This window comes from Micrasema longulum, unplaced genomic scaffold (assembly GCF_059751315.1).
Source record: "Micrasema longulum isolate JH-2025_06_02 unplaced genomic scaffold, ASM5975131v1 h1tg000939l, whole genome shotgun sequence".
NCBI lineage: Eukaryota > Metazoa > Arthropoda > Insecta > Trichoptera > Brachycentridae > Micrasema > Micrasema longulum.
Window position 1 is genome coordinate 14,480 of NW_028278130.1, and position 21,760 is coordinate 36,239.

Consider the following 21,760-nt stretch of genomic DNA (forward strand, 5'->3'; position numbering starts at 1 on the left):
TTGAATAAACTTAATTATTTATAGGGTGTATTGAGATTTTATGATTTTTTTGGTAGGTACTGCAGTTGGTTTTAATGTTCGTTATAGTGGTTACGTGTTCTATCAGGTTAGGCAAACTGAAGGTTTGAAATACAAATACGTCAAAAATCCAAGGTGTGGGGGAATGGATGACGGGTGTCAGTTGTGTGGTGAAAGTCATTTTTTATTATTAAAAACAGTGTCAGCTAGTTGGTTTTTCTCACGGCGCCTCGAGTTACACAAAGTCAATTCGCGTTGTTATATCCGAATTCAAAAGTGTTAAATGTCCTCGAAATGTTTGTTTTAAATGTGTCAACTTTTGATGTCATCTTCGATTTGTTTCGCAATTCTTCCAAATAAATCTACAACATGAAGGACAGGATGCCGGGGGAGAGTCGGCCTAGTATTCTATTGTCCCGAGAGGAAAATGAGCTGATTTTCAAATTAGTCGGGCAGCGATGTGTGGTAAGAAAATATTAACTCGAAACTGTAAATTGTTTTTTTATTATGAATCAACTTAGTACCGTGAGAAACTAACTAGCCGAGTGAGCTCTCACTTCTTACCACTTTCATATGCTCCCTTGTAAGTACTTAAAGCTGCACTAGACTGTTTATAATTTGTATGCACTAAACCACTTTCCAATCTTGCATTATGGAAAATAGGTTACTTATACATTTAAGTATTTACAGTTTTCCTACTTCACCTTACATTCATATTAATTTTCTAGAACATTTTAAAATTGAATGATTCTTCGACCAGTGTGGACAATATTTTGAAGGAGAAAATATAGAATGCTATTTAAGTTAAGCTTTTATTTTATTTACTGAAACCTGTTTTCTCAAAAATCGAGCATTAAAATATTTTTACAAAAGCCCTTCAGGTACCCCAGCGTCGAGTTATTTGAAGGATTCGTGGTTTTTGATATCGTATTTCGGTGGTCAGAAGGCAGAAGGAACCATCTGTATTTTTTTCTGATTTTTAGTTTTCAAAAGTTTTTATTAATATTTCAGTAAATACACATTAAAAAAAGCTTAATTTAGAATGGTAATTTATTATTGAAAAGCAACATTAAAATATTTTAGTTCGTGGATTAAAGTCTTGAAATTGAGTAGTATTTCAGCTTTCCTGAACATTTTTGAAAATTACAGATAATCCCTTCTCCCATCTGACTACCGATTTTACTATGTTAAATATATTTTTTTATATGTCAGCCTCGTGGTGTAATGGTCAGCGCATTTGCCTACCAAGCAAAAGGTCTCGGGTTCGATTCCCGACATGGCAGATATGAAATATTAAAAAAAAAAAAAAAAAAAACATATAGTCTTTATTCAATAAAATAAACACATTATTACAATATTAATACATTATAAAAAGAAAACAAAGTATCAAAACATATGTTGTCCCGATAAACTATTAAATAATAGTTTGTCATGGGGTGCTCAGACATTAGTTTCAATTAAGAATCAAATAAAAGAGCACAGACATAATACTGTATACAAATAAAATAATGAACGTGTATAAAAAAAAATATGCTTTGAAAAATTAAAAATATTTTTCAGAAGATAGAAAAGAAAAAAACTCAACAAAACCGATATTTTTTTAAAGTAGAAAAAGAGAGAAAAATAAAACAATTACAATTAAAGAAAAGCCATTTACTTATGCTACTAGACAAAAGGATAAAATAAGACTACCATTATTGAAAAGAGCTGAGTCGCAAAATTGTTTGATGTATAAGGGTTTAAAAATGTATGATGAGATGCCTGAATGTGTGAAGAATGAAAAGTGTCTGAAAGAATTTAAAAATAAATGTATAAGTTACTGTAAGGAAATGTAAATATATATAGAAGATGTAAATGTACATAATAGTTTATATTAGTTTTTATATAAGCTAACTTAAGAAATAAATTTTTTAAAAATAAATATATATATATATATTTAAATAGTGTGTGCTCATAAATGTAATTAAAACAAGATAAAAAATAAAACAAAGTAAATCGAAAATTTCAATTCATATCTACAGAAAAAAAAATATTAAAAGTACCTATTATAATTAAGATTTAAAAAATGAAAATAATATAAGAAAGAAATAAAAGAAAAGGTTAGCCTAAGAAAATAACAAAAATTTATTCAATGAGAGATAAAAATACTGAGTTAAAGAATGTTGTACAAAAATATTAAATCAGTATGGGAACGTTCTGTCTACTAACCACTTTCGTAATAAAAACATTATTTCATTTTTATTATGACATGTTTTCAAGTGGCAACATATTAAATATTTTTGGAATAATATAATCCAACGTGCATATTTATTTTTAAATTTTGGTACAACTAGGCCATCAACAGATGTAAATCTTGTTAGATAGCTATGTTCTAATTTTTTTTAAATTCTTTTTTTATTTTTTATTATTTTTTTTTTTATTAAAAAAACTAATATTTGCGTTCTTATGATTTACCCAAATATTTCATTTCAAGGGCCATTTTTAACGAGTTGTAAATAACTCACCATTAGAAAATGGGAATCAAGGTGGGGTAGGGTGGGATTCGAACCACGTACCTTTGATCCGTGAGTCCGAGACACTAGCCACAGGATCACAACCCGATTCAAAGGGTGTTTGCTCACCAGAATATTTCATAGTCCCTGGACTGTACGTGAAGCGTAAGACTGATCATCTTACTTTCATGGAACAAAAATTATCAAGATACGCTGCGATTTGTGTACCAATGCAGTGTCCTATGCACCATTAGGTACGGAAAGGGAATAATGATGGTATAATACAATGACAATATTGTACTTTATTAAATTCTACTTTTCATACAGAAAACTTAATTTTACTTTGTGGATAAATGTTAACTTCCCATTGTGGGGCCCAGGTATTACTACTTATGAAAAAAATTGTTTTTTTATACTTTTTAAACTTTTTTTATTTTATTACCGTACATATTTTTAAAAAATATATTTTTTAATGCTTGGAAGACATGAGTGGATGAAGGCATTGTTGCAAATTCAAAAAAATGTACTCTTTTTACATAAATAAATATTTTATGCACAACCTTTTCACATATATATTTTATTTATTTTATAAATTTATTGCATAAAATAAGTATGCATCTTTAATAACAGGGAATCTATATAAAACTAAAAAATAGAAAATGAAAACGGAGTGCTCTCTGTTTAGGAGTCTCCATCTAACATGACTCAGCCTGTTCTAAAATGGATTTTTTTTATCTTTTAAGGCATAAGTAGTTCTATACTAATATAACAACAACAAAAAAAAACTAAAACTACTTAATTATAAATGCCTAGTTAATCAAATGTAAGAAATTAAAAATTGTTATTAAACAAATATAAAGTGTATATATGTGCCAAGAATACATGTTACTTAAACATAAATAATATTGTATAGTATATAATAAAAAACAAATATAAAATAATGAAATACATAAAAATATAAATAATATGTGTACCAATTATATAATGTACTACGTTTATTGATCTACATATATTTTTCAAAAAAATCTCTCGCTACACTATTTATATGTGCAGTTATTTTTATTTTAAAATTTGTTTTACATTTTGAGTCTTATATTTGGCAATAAATCATTAAATTTTTCCTACTTTACTAAAGACATCGAGCTATTGGAAAAAGTCCAAAGATTTGCTACAAAAATCCCAAAATTACTCAAAAGGATGCCTCACCACGGGAGATTAAAATCCCTAGACTTACATCATTGGAAGAACGACGGAAGAGGGGGACTTGGTAGAAACTTACAAGATACTCAATAATGTATCAATTAAATCCCAACACAAATTTACGGGGTCATAACTGGAAGCTCTATCGTCCCCAATTCCACCTCAATCCCAAGAAAAACTTCCTTTTTAGCAGGGTAGTTTCAGACTGGAATAAATTACAAAGTTTAGTTGTCCATTCCATTTTGGTCAACAAGTTCAAAAACCGTTTGGATGCTTTTTTAAAGGAAGAAGAACTTGGACAAAAATCAGTACACGAGATATAGGCGCATCAGCAAAGGCTGCCTGCCTATAACAAATAATAATAAATCCGACTTCACCATCAATTTTTTTTCGAATGAAGGTGTTTTTTAATCAATAATTGTACTGGTGTTCAAAACATTACCCACGTATATCTTTGCTTTTTGTTTTTGTCACTTAACACTTTTATCCACAAAAAAAAATCAATTTACTAAACACAATGACAATTATGTGGCACTGTTCTGTGGTTGGTGTTGTCAGCATCCATTGTGCAAATTTATTAAGCAATGAAAACATCAAACAAATCCAAAACACAATAAAACTGAATCATTTGTATCCAAGTGCACAATAGTTTTGAATTTCTTTCAACATTATACTCGCGTGGTGTATTGTTTTGATTTTTAGTATGACCACAGTACGCAATGTTTTGTAACCAAAGTGATCACCTGTCTTCATAATAATAAACAGGATAGCATAATAAAATTTTAAAACCTGCAATTTTTTCCCCTTTATCGATGCTTTTTTTCAGATTACAGAATTCTTTGTAAATTCTCCAATTGTCAGACTACCAGCTCGGAAACGAGTATGGAGAAATTGAAATTTTTCATTGTCATATAGATTAAAATGCTTACGGCGATAAAATCAAAATAACTTTTAAACATTATTCAAACACCATAAAAATCACTTTGATTTTTTGTATTTTACTTCTTCACTCTACACTTAAATAATACCTACTGTATTCCATAATTTTTTGGCCAAAACTGTTTTTGATTTTTCAAAAACATTTCATTGTTACCTACCTTTTTTTATCTGTTTATTAGATACATATTTATTGACTTTTTATACCATGAAACGCTCGAATTTCAATGTTGTACCTGTTATGTAAAAGCCCTCTGGGCGCATATAATATAATAAATTAATAAATAATAATGGTGAAGTTAATATTTTTTATATTTTATTTACAGAGCCTGGCGACGGCAGTGGTACAGTTGTTCACGACAGAGGGGCCGGCACACAACCAGTGGACAAAGAGGGACACGGGGATTCTGTGCCTGATCAAGGACAACCAAAAGCGCTCTTACTTCTTCAGGATCTTCTGCATGCAGCGCCGGGCATGTATCTGGGAGCACGAGGTTTACAATCAGATACAGTACCAGACCCCCCGGCCGTTCTTGCACACGTTCGAAGCGGAGGTAACTCTTTTAGCAATTTATAATTAAAGTAGTAGCGTGGTTGCTCGGATTGCAAAGGGGTAATTATTCCTATTTTGAAATAGAGCAATATCTTAATCTGTCTTCATTGGAGAAACGTAGAACTAAGATGGACCTTCAACGCATTTTCAAAATACTTAATGCTTTAACTGATGTCCCATCTCTGTTGCAATCAATTTATTTTCATGTTTCCAACCGTGTCACCAGAAGTCAAAATCTGCTATTTATCAAATCTTCTAATAGCAACTTTTGTTTTTATGCTCCGATGTCCAGAATATGTAGATTTGTCAATTTGTCACTTAACTTGGAAGTGTTTGGGATAGATCTTCCGGATTTTCGTAGATCTCTTCGACACTGAAACAGTGTGAGATGAAGAGGAATTGGCATAGGTTAGCTGGAAGTTTTATACATTGATTGTGTTTTTAAATATATTATATACCATTCTTTTATTACCGTTGTTTGTCTTTACTTATAGTTTTGTGTTATTTTGGTTCAGTTAACTATTGTAAATGCCTTAGCCTATACAGGATGTTCATAAAACCCTGTCACATCTGAAACCACGATGATCAGTATGAGCAAGATGACATATTGGCACATTAAAATAAACTTTTTAAGTAAAAAAGTAAAGTTTAAAAAAAAAGTAAAACATCAAAAAAAGCAAATGGTTGCTTACTTCTGCAGGGAAGAAACAAGGAGGGGGAGGGGGAGTCTGATGCGCCGACACTTCACGGCCGCGCTCCCCTCACTTCTCCCCTGCAGAAGTAAGCAACCATTTGTTCTTTCAAATATTTTTTTGTAAAAGTTTTCTTTGTTCAAAATATTTTTTTTAATATGCTAATACGTCTTCTGCCCATACTGATCATCATGGTTATGGATGTGACGTGGTTTTAAGAACACTCTGTATATAATAAATAAAAATTTATAAATAAAATCGAGAAAAAAAACTTATTGAAGTAATTAAAACATTTTTGAATAATACTAAATAATAAAAAATTAACAATGTTTGATTATGTCCAAATGCTTGCAGACTGGCTGGATTTCCTCCCTAGGGAGTTGTTCATATTTAAATTTTAAACCAGCCAATGACAGGTCATAAGCCCTGTAAATGCCTAGACTTCCATATTCCCTTCTCGAAAACTTTTTCCTTTTGTGTTGAAATAAATTTAAATATGAACAACTCCCTAGGGAGGAAATCCAGCCAGTCTGCAAGCATTTGGAAATAATCAAACATTGTTGCAAACCTGGTAAAAGAAGAAGTATAAAAATTGGAAAATTGTTTCCAGGCGTTGCCTAGTAGGTGATTTGGTTCAGCCGGATGAATCTCACCCACGTGATAAAGGTTTCAGCTCTTTCACTTCACAAAAGTCAACAGATGGAAGAGTTGAGGAAATGTGGATGTTCAAACATGGGCAGAATGGTGAATGTTACACAGTGTGTAAAGTGGCCACTTAAACCAGCCAATGACAGGTCATAAGCCCTGTAAATGCCTAGACTTCCATATTCCCTTCTCGAAAACTTTTTCCCTCTGTGTTGAAATAAATTTAAATAAAAAATTATATTATTATCTAGAACTACCAAGTACTAGTCTCTCCCACCCATGAAATACAAGAGAAGAGCCGCCCTGTAGGCACATTTCACATGGAATGAATCACCAATGTCTAGAGAATGATCTCTATTGATGACTGCATTTTTAGAAGTATCACTCAGCAGTCTATGGAAAGAGAAATGTAAGGCGTCTCCTCAAGAGACCGAATAAGGAATAAGAAATAGGCGGGTCATTTGGCATGACAAGAGGTTGATAGGTGGACCCCCAGAATAATGAATTGGAGATTGATTGATAATGAATTGAATCGGAGAAATAAAAGGAAAGTGGGAAGACCACAGAGGAGATGAACTGATGACACCGTTAAACTCGTGGAACATGGATGAAAAAAGTGTCCCCAGGACAGAGAAACATGGAAAAATTTGGAAGAGGCCCATATCCAGCAGTAGAGAGAAACAGGCAGATAAGAAGATGAAGGTTTTATTGTTGCTTATAATATACAAAACTATTCAATGTCAACCATTTTCTACTTCGAAGCCTTTCCCCTTTCATTAAAACACCTTATCAGCAAAGACAAATATACTACGAAAATCAAACACTAGACTGTGACGCAATACTAATTCTATAAAAGTATTTACCTAAATTGCTACGCAAACATGTTCGCCCATTTTGTATGGAAATATATTGCAGTACCTACTCAATACTCAGAGTTTCATGTGACTTTGTCTATGTATTCAAAATTTGAAAATATACAACTAAATCTTTCCCGTCGAAAAAGATTTTTTCACTATCATGTGTTATAGATTTGCTGGTGCTGAGTCAAATAATGTATGTAATATTTTATTTTGGTGTCTTATTTTATTTGTGGTTATGTAGTAGTAATTATGCATACTTTTGCATATGACAACAGAAAGATTGAATTGAAGATGATATTTTTTTACACCTATGCGTCATATTGTTGACAATTGAGTTGATAAATATCAAACGCAGGTATGTCCACAGCGATCCATCACAGACTCCACGTGGACCTACTAGCTTCTGAATTGAAACAGAGTTTTTTGGCAGTGTTTTTATTGCAATAATGAGGACATGTTTTATTTGAACAGTACTGAAACGATCATATTTTTTTCTCTACATTTTGTAGAACAAATATTTAAAAAAATAATTGGGTTGACATACTGGCGTTTGATATTTATCAACCCAATATTTCGTACATCTTGTCATACAGATATATTGACCACTTAAACCAGCCATTGACAGGTCATAAGCCCTGTAGATGCCTGGACTTCCATATTACCTTCTCTTAAATGTTCTTCATCTCTGTTGTAATATGTTAATATAAACAGCTCCCCAAGGAGTTGAATCCAGTCCTTGTCTACAAAAATTTGGACAAACTCAAAATATTGTTAAATAAATAAAATTTACTCGATGGCAAGTTCATTGCTTTTGGCAGGAAGTATGAGATAAAATATGACTCAACTGTGACTCGCGTGTTTTTTTATATTGCAGGATAATATAAATATCAACAAATATCCTAGGACATTTACTTGTGGGGTAAAACTAATAATTATTATCTATGAATTATTTTAGACCATCTATTAATATTATTTTATTTTACATTAATGTAGTGGCTTCGTTTTAATCAGTGCATAAACTTTATTTATTCTTTATTCGTATAAAGATACACATTACAAATTATGAGGCCAAGAGCCCTGTGTTGAGTTGGAATACAACATAATGGAAAGTGGAAGCATGTATATTATTAATGAATACAAAAAAATAGATCATTACATAAACATAAATTTTAATAGACATCTGAACAACACGCCTAATATTATATAAATCTATGCAATGTCTCGCAGCAGTCTCTTTTACTTCTTTGTCACATTTTCACAGGCCTTGCGCACCAAAATATCTTTCTGAAAATTACATTAGCCTTTCTTATCATGGTATATCTCTCCGTTCTCCTCAGGAGAGGACATTTTCAATTCCTCGACATAGCACATCATTTTTCAGCAATTCGTTTTCTGTTCAAGGTGCCAGCCAGTAGCTCAATCACAAATTACTATCGACGTGCTTAAAAACATGCAAAGCATTTGAGCGATCACAATGAACAATAATGAACATGCCTAAGTTATCGCGGTCATAAGTCAACGCGTGTGTACTATCAAGCAGAGATATGTACAAGAAAATAAACAAAATAAATAAAAAAGAATGTAAAATTATGTAGCATAGACAAACAAAAGCAATTATATAATTTAAATACCATACTGTTAATGCGTGATCGATAGTCAACCTGTTAATTTGGAGTTAACATTTTTCGCCCCATGTTTCTTAAGTATTTTTCTATTTACTAGTTTTATAATTAAAAAGATAACTGTATTTATTTTTCTCCCCAGGAATATATGACAGGTTTCAACTTTGCCAGTGAAGAAGAGGCACTCATCCTCAAGACAAATCTCTTTGAGAAGATCGAACTCAAGAAGCAAAGAGAGAAGGTTTGTTTATTTCACTCGTTTTAACACATATTACGTTTCTAAACTGGCACTGCATAAATCAAAGTAAGTCTGATTATCTTATTTACAGACTTATTTAGTCCATTTAACAATGGTAAATACATTTATTTATAATATATACAGGTATGATTGAAATAAAATACAACTAAAGAAAATTAAAGCTAGGACAAAAAATAAATAATAGTCCCTATCTTAGTGATTGTTCAAATCTAGAAAGACTTACACCGAAAAGTTCAGATCTTGTCTCGAGTTTACAATGCGATACAATCGGGACATTGGTGCATGCAAGCCATAGTTTGTGGTGTGCTGATTAAGGAACAGCACATTATTATTTTACAACCGGCTGGTCAGAACATTGAATGCCACTTGTTCCAGTGATGATGGTACATCAATTAAACCATTTAGTAAATTCAATAGGAGTCAATGTTATTTCTACGTTTTTGTAGACTTGAGATTTTTGACATTGACTCCACTTCTCCGTAAGTGTAGTCTCCCCTCAAGGCCAATCACCCACGATACTTTTCTTAGCAGACGATGTTACGCCAATTCAATATGATTATCTGGCCTTCATCATCACATAAAATGCTTAGATTTCCATGTTTCCTTCACCGAAATGCCTCTTATAATTTATATCACTTTTTATTGCTAAGTCTAAGCTTTTTTTATTCAATTTTAATTAGGAAGGCCAATGGACTTAAGTTATTTTCTATATAAAATTCTGTATTTCGAATTTCGTGTATCGGAATAGTTGAAATAAGCCAATTAACTTTCGTGGCTCGCTTAAAATAAAAAAATAATAACAATAATAGCTCTAAATTAGTTGCAACAGAGAGGGAAAACAAGCTGGTTTAAGTGGCCACTTAACACTGTGTAACATTCACCATTTTACCTATCATCAACATTTCCTTAACTCTTCCATCTGTTGACTTTTGTGAAATAAAAGAGCTGAAACCTTGTGAGTGAGGTTCATCCGGCTGAACCAATTCACCTACTAGGCAACGCCTGAAAACAATTTTCCCTCTCACCCGCATGATAAAGGTTTCAGCTCTTTTACTTCACAAAAGTCAACAGATGGAAGAGTTGAGATGATACATCAACAATGTGCCTTTTTCTTCCCTTCAATGTTCCTCTTTGTGTTTTTCTCTCCAGAAAGGCGACAGAAGGCCCTGCAGGAGAATCGCCTGTCCTCGGGGGAGGTGTCGCGGGGGCTGCCTGCCACCCGGGGGCACCACCATCACCACCACCCGCCAGCCCCTCCCCACCCACCCACGCCCACGCCGGCCGTGCCCCTTGCCGTGAACGGAACGCAGAAGGTGTTGCTGCAGACGAGTGAGTCAATTATAATGCACTGGACAAAGAAAATTGTTTTTTGAACATTCATTTAACGATGGCTAATAGTGGTACAAGGTACGGCAGCATAATTTGCTGATTTGAAGGATCAATAAAACAAGATATTATAGTTACCATTTTAATTATTTTTCTTCATTATTCTACAACATTTGAAATGTATGACTGGCTATACAGTGATTTACCCGAAATCTGAAGTGCCAGTCAACCATTTCCAGCATAGCGATGGGTATGCTGGTCATTGCTTGGCGAATATTGTCCTTCAGTTTAGCAAGGGTCATTGGACGATCAGTGTGCACGATGGATTTGAGATACCCCCACAAAAAAAGTAGCAAGGGGCTAAATCCGTTTGCCAGTCTGCGTTTTGCCGAGCAGCAAAATCGCTCACAGTGAGTTCTTGTACCACCTCCAACTCTTAAGCGGAGGTCGTCATGAAATATTCACCTCGCATAACGATCAAAAATTTCATGCTCACGCGCAAAGCTCCGAGAAGATTGCAAAAAAGACTGCCTTTCTGCCTCGATGTTTTGGGCTGAGTCATTCTACCCTGATCTTCTCTTTTCCACACTTCCATTTTCCTTTATAGGCTAGAAACATGACCTCGGTCGGTAATATCAAAGTGAGCGCAAAATTAGCCCAATGCATTCTCGGTACTAAAGTGAAAGGGAAAATACTTCCCAACCCTCTCATTCAAATGAAACTATCCGCACCCTCTAGCGGCCGAACCTCGGTTCCTGGGGACCAATTTAAATCAGCAAATTATGCTGCCACATCCTGTATATTTGTGTATACTTTAATGAACATACGAGCTGAAAGCATCAATAGACTTGATAAAAATGTTTATTTTATTATGTATTTTTATTCTTGTTAATTATTATGGCTTAACACGGGAACAGCTTAAAAAGCCTTAATAAGTTCATGAATATGTAAACGAGTGTAAGGAGATAACCCAGATTGGGCTCTTTTTTTTTTTTTGCTGGCTAACAAACATAAACGCATTATTTAAATAGAACTCAGCATTATAAACATTTTTTATTAATATACCAAAGTTCTAAGTCAATTCTCTGAGATTTTTTTTATTTTATTTTATTTTGGAAATCAACAGTTCTACATACATATTTATAGTAAACAAACAGATATAGTGTATAAACTCAGAACTAATAACAGATTTCCACAAAGTATACAAAGCTATTAAAGAAAATATATTACATATTCAATAAATACATATAAGTTTATACATATAAAAATGTTATTTTTATGTACTCTTTTTTTTTTTTTAAGAACAGTAAGTTATTGTAAATTGGGCGGGATTAGGACAAGGATGCTTGAAGAGAAGACAAGGAGGGGAATTATTATAATGTCTACTAAGTTACTTAATGCATTTTTAGTGTAAATTTTAAATCTGACTGAGTGATGTTTGTGTAATCTATATCTTTAAATTTTGTATTGTACACTGAAAAAGTCCTACGAAAAAAAGCATTTTTAACATAAGATGTTTTACTTATTGGTACATGAAACAGGTGGTACCGTCTACAAATCCTGGCTGGCACATGTATTGTTATTAAACTAAGTAGCTCTGGACAGTCAACTATTTAGGTTTGAATATTTGCCTCAAATTATCACTCAACATAGATGTAAAGCAGTTTTGTTTTGTCAAAAATGTTATATAAAGTGGTGTAATAGTAGTTAATTGCGTTTTAGTCTCACGTGCATTTAGTGCAAAAAGGCTCAGGGGGAAAATAAAACAAAAAAATTAAAATAATCACTGTATCAAATATTTTAATGTTATCCTCTATAATTCTCCTGATCTAACAAATATATCTACTTCATGTTTGTGGCAGGCAGGTGCCTCGCATACCCCATGTACTATACTATTCACATCACGTGGGAGCGGCAGCTGATGTTCTTCTGCCGTTATGACAGGAGCAAGAATAGTGCGCAATAGCTTGTCTGCCCGTGGAAGCTTCATCTATGCCTGTATGCACATTATAACATGTTCGTAAACGGACGTGCCGGGACTGGATTCGCCCTCGAAGTATATAGAGATCCCCTTTAGAATAGATGTTCTGAGTTTTAATATTATCTCGCAGACTTGACTCAGAACTTTAGAATAATAACAATAAAGGTTTATTTCGTTATACTCTATTATAATATTAAATTTCATTTAGATGGCCGGCGCTTTCAAAATTAGCCCAAAAATGTATGGAGGCTGGGTGATCTCCTTTTGAATTAATAAATAAATGTGTCAATATCACTAAAACTGACATGTCAGTTGACTGTATTCTTCAAAGAGTGCCGTAATGAATAAAAATGATTATTTTAGGCTCTGTATCAAAGTCTGCAGCAAGCGCAAAGAGATCCAAGTCCAGAAAGCTGACCAAGGCGGATATCGGCCTACCGAAGAACTTCAAACATATATCACATGTCGGCTGGGATGCCAATAAAGGTATGTATTTTATTAATTAATATCTTTTTTATATCTGAGTGTTAATGCTAGAGATGCCTGTGTCAAAGAAGGTTATTACTAGGCCCTTACAGGGCGCTGCAGATTAAACAAACACCGCGCTAGAACGAACCTTTCCCAAATTTCTAGATGTAGGTTCTGCAGTGCAGATGAGGAAACACCTTCTTTGGAAAATTATTGCAACAAATTTTAGTTCAATACTTAGTATTTATATGAGAACCCAGATACCTAAGTTTAGTCTAAATTTGAAATGGCGTAATCTGCCGGTCTAAAAGTAATTATATTTTAGTTACATAACACTTTTAAGTATACTTTTTAATAGAAATACCTTAAAAAATTGTTTTTTTTATCCAATTTATGTTTTTTATTTTTTTATTATTGCGCGATTTAAAAAAAACATTAGTTTTAAAATGGCAAAATCGTATAATTTCCTCATTTTGCGTGAGTTTTACCAGACTACAGCCTTAATGATTCTTTCGTAGGTTTCTCTAATTTTTTTTTTTAAAACTTGCTACCTATTAAACGTAAAAAAGTTGCATAACTAGATGCATATTTATGTAATTCACACTTGAGAATTTTTGACAGAAATAATGACTAAAAATCTGATAAAAGAATGCTATGTACTGTTTTTGCTGTAAAATAATACACTTAAGAGTTTAAATGTATTGCCAGTGAAAAAAAATCATTTATTAAATTGAAAAAAAAATTAAAGCCAGAAGTCTACATATTATGTGTACCCGGATGCTAGAGGTTAAATATGTTCACATCTTTGTTCCAGGCTTCGACATTGAAAATCTACCCCAGAAGACTATGAAAGATTTCTTCATGAAGGCCGGAGTGTCGGACACGCAGCTACATGACAAAGACACTCGCGAGTTTATCTATGACTTTATCAGCAAACACGGCGGCGTGGACGCTGTCAAGGAATCCGTGGTCGGAATCGACGGAGTAGACACCACCGTCAATGACCCTAAATGCAAGTAAATTTTTTAAACCCTAAATTTGTTCCAACAGAGAGAAAACACTCCTGAGCAGGGAATATACATTTTAATTTTAAAATAAAATCCATCTTAAAGCTAACTCTAGATTGTTTACCTGGATTACATCTGAGCAGCATGTTTTCACCTTAGGAAGCCTAAAATTGTCTCCACTACTCGTAATAATTTTAAACGATTTATATTTATTTTTTGTTTACTTAGCCTTGAGCCACGCCTTGATGAATCGAGCCCAGATGCCTCCTCCAGTTCCCGCAAGAACACCAACTCCAGTGGCCAACCTTCCCGCGCAGGGTAATTTAGCATTATTTTTATTTTATGTTCATGAGGCCGTACGAGCTGCTAAGGCGAACATCACAGTGGCCAACTGAATGAGGTGACCGCGCTAGAAGTGAAGAAAGTTCGCGCGAGCCAGCAGGCATGGTAGACAATTTCAAAAATCATTGCGTGTTTACTGAGAATTTGGACATGAGAAAGCTGTGCGCGAGATGGGGGACATCGCCTGCCAGGAACACCACCAAAAAGATGAAGACTCCCATTCAAGAACAGATCAATGATCTATAACTAGCAGAAGAATAAATATATAACAAATTACTTAGGCAGATACTTGTATCATTTCGTAGGAGTTCTACGAACATACACGTGTATTTTTCATTCAATAATATTATTATTATTTATTATTATATTCATTTTAAGGGAGCAGCTTAAAGCTGATATGCTTAAATCTATTTTAAAGAAAGTTAGCTGTTGGCGCCCTTTAACTTTTCCTAAACAAATCTTGTCCATTTTTGCACCCATTGAGACTACACATTGAGATCAGCTATTGTGGCATCTTATTCCAATCATCAACAACCCTATTGCTCAGGAAATGCTTCCGTGGATTTGAGATTGAATCTCGTTTTCTCCAGCCTGAGACTGTAGCCTCGAAGACGAGCATCTTGGTTAAGCTCAAACATGGGATCCAAATTTGGGCAGCTATAGTGACTGTCGAGTATCTTGTATGTCTCTATCAGGTCACCCCTTTCTCGCCGCTCCCGCAGCGTTGCGAGACTGAGTCTCTCCACATATGGAAGCTGTTTTAGGCTCGGCGACAACTTTGTTGTAAGATTATAATTTATTTTCCGCCTCGTGGTGTAATTGTCAGCGCGTTTGCCTGCCCCGCAAGAGGTCTCGGGTTCGATTCCCGACACGGTTGACGTGAAATATTTGTTTAAAAAGGTATTTTACTCTAGAATATTTCATGGTCCCTGGACTGATACCCGAAGCAAAAGTCTGATCATCTTACCTTCTTGTAACAAAAACTATCAAGATACGCTGCGATTGGTGTATCAATGCAGTGCTCTATGCGCCATTAGGTGCGGAAAGGGAATGATGATGATGAATCTCACGCATGAATCCTAACATACAGGTGTTTAGTTTCAGTTAGCAGTACTGTGAGGGAAGCTCGCCTGGCCCCCCCGCCGCCTGCCAGAGCGCCCCCGCCACCCCCCGCGCCCCCGCAGAGGACTCTGCCCCCTCCGCCGCTACAGCAAGGTGAGACAGTCCAATCATTTAATATCCGTACCTAATGCAAGAAAGCTTATAAAATAAAGTATGAACTGCCTACTGTTCTTGTTGGGTTGGGATTGACAATACTGCGGTGAGGGGTACAATGAAAGCTTTTAAAGTTTCTTTGTTTTGTTATTTCCGCGATTTGATTGTAAAAAAATATCAAATTTTCGCTTAATTAGTTTTAAAAAAAAAATTGTATTGATATGCGAAACTGAAGAAAGACTCAAGTCTTAATGAACAGTTTCGGGAAAGGGGTGGATGCTTTCATTGTTCTTGTTGGGAAATTACCTTTTTGCCTGACACTAAGAACACCGATAAACTGATTTTTAATCTAAATAAAATTTTATTTTTAACCACTTATTTTTTTAAAGCTGTATCGCGTAGGACAGAACGCTGGGACAATAAAAAAATTGGGCATAAAAATAAATACACAAATGTTGGTTACAAGCAAATTTGCGAAAAATGTACTGGAATTGTCAAAGAACGAACTGAATAATCAAAAGGCATTTTTGCTGCTGACATTTTCAGCAGAAAAAATGTGCGGAAGTGCACGTATATCGTATCAGATTTATAACTTTTATTAAAAAAATTAAAGTTAAATATGGTCGATCACAAATTAAGTTCCTAGAAAAAATTATAAACAGACTGTGGAAATTTGACAACTTAACTTGATTAACTTTAAGAAAACACAAAACGCGATCTTGCTAATCACATTATAAGATTTTAAAACAACCTTGATAATAATAATAATAATATTTGGGCATTTTACAATATTGTGTATTTAAACTTACATTCTTACTAAGCTTAAGTTACATATTATATTTTCTGATTTAAAATTGAGGGTATGATAAATTAAAGGAGTGAGATTTTAGTTGGGATCTAACCATGGGCTGAGCAGATTGGTATTGTCATATGGTTCTGTTTGTGCCCGTTCACACAAGGACAATGCAGCTGCGAGCGGTGGTGGGGGTAATCATTGTCCTGCGGAGATAGCTTGCCCGTTTATCTCTGTGACAATATCTCACAATGAAACGATGTCCTGTCCTACAAATTGCTGCTAACATGTGGACAATAGCCGGATCCTGGGACAGAACAATGTTGTATCGTCCACATGTAAATGGCACTTTACGCTTCAGGTACCACTCCAGGGGCTATGAATATTTATTAAAAAAACACTTAAAATAAATATTCCGGTTTAAGAAATCCGGTCTGAAAATCTAAGAAATTTTATCTCTACGGCGTGTTCTAAACTATAAATATTTTTGGTATCTGAATTTTTACTGTTTGTTTCCCAGCGGCAGCGAGTGTGGTGCCGCCCACCCCTCCGCCTCCGCCCCCCGCGCCGCCTGCGCCGCCTCCACCCCCGGCCATGGCCATGGCGCCCCCGGCTCCGGCGCCGCCGCCCCTCTCGGGCGCGCCCCCCGGCGCGGACATGAGGGCCGCCCTCATGGACAGCATCCGCGGCGGCGCCTCGCAGCTAAAGGTACAGTCGGAAATCTTGTTTTCTATATACGAAGGCGCCATGTAAAATTTGAGATCTCCAAGTTGCTGGGATATTTACAATGAGCTGAAAACTATTTCCCAGCAAAGCTGTCTGCACTCTAATATATTGCTCGAATTGACTGTCCCTGGTACGACTCTGACACACATTCTGATCGCAGTACAACAGCACACCCTCCCCTCGCGAGCATGTACAGACCTCCGAGTAATTATGCAGAGCTTTTGGACTTACTCCACACCACCTGCAGCAATTAAATCGGCTGTCCTATCCGTTGAATGGCCATAATCTCAATTATCCGAGTACAGTAAACCTCCAATTTCTGGATTTACGAGTGCCAGATTAAAACAGTGCAGAGAATTCGAATCACATTGAAAACTTACTTAAACATGTCCAGCAAAGCTGATTGCACAATCCCCGTGAATAGTTCTCGCCCTTCAAGCTCAGGTCTTTAAATAGGCTGGCTTGGAAGGCAAGAGTTCTTTTGCTAAATCTCCCCTTCCAAGCCCAGATTCGTTAAGCTATTAGGTAGGGGGCGAGCTCTTTAACATCCTCAAGTTTAACCAGTGGTCCCCCGAGGGTGAGGCTCCTTTTATAATGTAAAGCATCACATTCACACATAATGTGTATAGATGTTTCCTCATCTGCACTGCAGAACCTACATCTAGAAGTTTCTGAAAGGTTCATTCTAGCGCGGTGTTTGTTCAATCTGCAGTGCCCTGGGCGGGCTCTAGTCATAACCGTCACTTGATTTGGCTGAGCTTTATTAGGTCGAAAGCAAACCTTTGCGACTGATAACGATAAGGGTTCGGATAAACGGAGTTCTACTATTTTAAATACTGCAGAGTATAAAAATTATTATCCATTTGTCAACTTTTTACCTGTGATGATTTTTGTGCATTGTGATGTCATCTACATGCGCTGTTCAATTATAAGAAATAATAGGCTCTTCAGTAACTGCAGCCATTGGAAATTCTTCATTGATTCGGTATTTCAAAGTTATTTTTTTCTCCAACAGCATGTCGAAGTGGACCGACGGCCATCAGGAGAAGGAAAGAGGGATGATTTGCTGCAGGAGATCCGACAGGGGATCGAATTAAGATCGGTGAGTCACAAGCAATTATTTATTTAATGAAAAATATCTCTGGGAAAAGAGATCAGGAAGTTTTAATGGTTTTTTTTTTCTTTTTAATTGTCAATAGACTATCGAACTAAGCCGAATTTAAAAAATATATATCTACGTCTCGTATTATTGGGGCTATAATTTTTTAAAGACATGTAATTATAAATTACTCCGCACGTGGCGTCTTTTGTGGAAGAGATGCTAGTCCGAGACGTTAAGGATTTTCTCCATTTTTAAATTAAAATATTTTTTAAAAATCAAGTTTACCATGAAACACCGTGCATAAATAACATTAAACAAAAAAGAAAAATTTTGGAGTAATAAATTTTATGAATGGAAAAATAAATAGTGACATTAGAGCAATTGGCCTAACAAACTGGAGAAGAGATGCAGGGAGGAATGGAGACAGATTCTGGAGGACAGGGCCCACAACGGGCTGTAGGGCCACTGATGATGATGAAAATAAATAGTGTAATGTAAGAAAATATGTTTCTATGATTCAGGTACCCGTTAACACAAACTCCGAGGATCGCAAGTCCACGAGCCAAGCCGGGCTGGCGGGGGCACTGGCACGGGCGCTCGAGGAGCGCTCCAAGGCCATGCACTCCGACTCCTCGGACTCGGAGCAGGACGACGTCACCAGCGACGGCGAGGAGTGGGAGGACTAACCCACCCTAACCCTGTTCTGAATCAACAATATCTCGAATCTTTTCTACTCAGCATTCTCTGTATGGATACACCAAATGCAGCGTAAGATCTTCTATCACATGGAGGTAAGGTGATCAGACTTACGCTTCGGTGAAATTGCAATGTTTGCAACCTTTTAAATGTAAATTTCATCGTATCGAACCCAAGACCTCAAGCATCGTACGTGAACTTTTTATTGTTAATTAGTTTGGAAAGGGTCTTTGGATTATGTCAGCTCTGAGGTGTGTATAAATTTGACAAATTCAATCACTGTTTGTCACTATCCCAGATAAAAATGATTTGTTCCAAATGTGTATAATGAAAATCCGAGTAAAGCTTTTCAAACTTAAAATCGAGTTGTGATTACGTGATAGTGTTGCGGTCTGAGGTTCGAACCCCGCTCTATCACAACTCGATTTCTATTTTCTAAAACAGTTTTTTACAACCAACTGAAAATGGCTGCAAAATTGAAATATTTCAATGCTTTTTTATGTTTATATATATAAAATCCCTCGTATGAGGGAACGATTTTAACAATAATCTCATTAACTACATGTGTAAGTTTAAGAGTTGTGTATGTATCTAATTTGGCTCAAAATGTTTTACCCATTTACTAAGAAATAATTAAACAATGAAATAGAGTGTGTTCAAATGTTTAATGGCCTATGTTAATGTGTTAGTGCCTGTCGGCGAACAGAGTCGGTCGTCTGGTGGCAGAAGGAACCATATGTAATTATTTTGGTTAAAATTATAAATATTTTAGTAAATACGAATAAATAAAAAAATCTGGATAAAATACTGCAATAATTTAGTTCTTCTGAACAGTTTTGAAAATGACAGATGGTCTACCGAAGAAAACATACAAATTTCGTTTGTATTCGTCAGCACACTAAAATAATATTTTATTTGAAAATGTTCCATCACGCACACATGAGCAAAGGTTTATTAAAGATTCCGCCAAAATTAGTGTTTTCTCTAACAAAATTCATCTCAACACATTGACTGTAAAATCAAAACATCATCAAACCCCTATCCGCACCCGATGGTGCTTGGAGCACTGTATCCGTACACTAAATGCAGCGTATATCGATCATTGTTACACGAAGGTAAGGTGACCCTTACACTTTAGGTGCCAGTCCGGAAACGTGAAATATGTGTAGAACCACCTTTTTGGTCAGTATTTCATGCTGCCCTTCCCAGGAATCGAACCCAGGATGCCCAACACTTGATTTTCTTATTCAAGATTTTTAACTGATTGAGTCTACCCATTGAGTCGAGCGCACTCGTCCAGGATTTGGGTTAAGTTTCTTTATCCGCACAAACAGAGAAATCATATTAATGTTTATTATTATTGATACATCAAAGCCGCTTTAAAAAACTTGTTCTATTTTTAATATTGAACTCATTTTGTCATTACATGTCTATAATTTATATAAGCAATTTGGAAAACACGTAGGTTTTAAGTGTTTTCTGAAACATCACTTCACTCTCACAGTTTCTGCTGGGAGAGCATTCCATTCCATAAAATCTGTTTTGGGAATTAAGTGCGCCGGTTTGCGTACAGGTATGACTTTTCCTATTGCTGTAGATGCAGTTGACCTTAGCGTAAGACCCGCAGCTAGTTCATCTGAAGTGCATTATCTAGGAACTTTTCTGTATAATGCCAACTACCAACCTGGGCAGAAAAAAAAGTAACGTGTTTGAGAACAACGTGAATTGAAAGAAAACTCGACACTTTTTTACTTCGGTAGGTACGAGAGTATACGAGGTTTCTCCAGAAAGTTATGTCCGTTTGACAGGTTAAAGAAAACAAGTATTATTATTATTGTAGTTGGATAATTTATAAAGTGCCATTTTTGTGAAAATCGCCTCAAGTATCCCAGAACATCTTGCAGCTACGCGGAGCGCATGGATGGTTGGGAGTCTAGTTCCTCGTTTCCAATTATGATATTTTTCAATTATAAAAAATAGGAACTAGATTACACCCCATGTCTTGCAGCCACAGAGCGCATGGACAGTAAGAAATCTAGCCCCCATTTACAGTGAAGTTTTAATTTGACAGTGAAGTAAAGTGTTTGAATAATATTTATATTTTAATAGGCGAATTAATAATTTTGGCGGCCTCCGTGGTGTAGTGGTCAAGACGCTTGACTCACGCACGGAAGGTTCCAGGTTTGATTCCCGGTGAGAACACAAAAATTCAAATGTAATTTTTCTCAAGCCTGGGTGTTCTGTGATGTAATTCACCACTGTGATTGGGCCTCCTGGCCTGTTGTGGTGCAAAAAAAAAATTGGAGTTAGATTATAACAAGTCTTGCAGCTACTGAGCGCATGGACTGTTGAAATTCTAGACCCCCTTTACAAAATTTAACAATTTTATGGTTGGTAACATATACGTACTGAAGCAAGATTACCAATCGTCTTGCAGCTACAAAGCGCAAGGACAAGTGGAATTCTAGCATCTTAAAATTATATCAATAAATTTTCAAAAAATAAACACTGAGCAGAGTTGATAATTTGTCAAGTGTTCATGCTTAAAAATAAACAATTAAAAAAATCATAATTAAAAAACAGTTTCAACATTAGGGTATACATAATTTATTATGGTACACATATTCAAGAAAAAAAAAATATTGGGAAAAAATCTTAAGAACTTAAAACTATTTTTCCACATAACACCCACCATTTTGTAGGAACTTGTCATAGCGAGACACAATTTTTTGTATTCTCTATTCGAGGATGCCTCGGAGGATTTGTTTATTTAGTCTTACCCGTCTCTGTAACTGGTTTAATGTTCATCGCATCATGGAAACGAATT

General features: G+C 35.2%; 1 protein-coding gene across 1 annotated transcript; it reads left to right on the top strand.

The window, feature by feature from the left end:
- Positions 1–179: 179 nt before the first annotated feature.
- Positions 180–21,439, top strand: LOC148278015 (uncharacterized). Its single transcript, XM_088232033.1, has 11 exons — positions 180–483; positions 4,973–5,200; positions 9,161–9,259; positions 10,342–10,606; positions 12,948–13,070; positions 13,867–14,064; positions 14,288–14,377; positions 15,500–15,616; positions 16,930–17,117; positions 18,151–18,237; positions 18,759–21,439. Exons 1-11 carry the CDS (start codon positions 388–390, stop codon positions 18,921–18,923), a joined length of 1,656 nt encoding a protein of 551 aa, XP_088088159.1. The 5' UTR covers positions 180–387; the 3' UTR covers positions 18,924–21,439.
- Positions 21,440–21,760: the final 321 nt, after the last annotated feature.

Excerpts from the sequence above, each read along its gene's own strand:
- LOC148278015 (XM_088232033.1), top strand. The coding sequence starts at position 388 with ATGAAGGACAGGATGCCGGGGGAGAGTCGGCCTAGTATTCTATTGTCC. Across the intron at positions 9,260-10,341 it reads TCAAGAAGCAAAGAGAGAAG|TCAACAGATGGAAGAGTTGA; the intron begins GTTTGTTTATTT and ends ACTTCACAAAAG. Across the intron at positions 17,118-18,150 it reads GCGGCGCCTCGCAGCTAAAG|CATGTCGAAGTGGACCGACG; the intron begins GTACAGTCGGAA and ends TTTCTCCAACAG.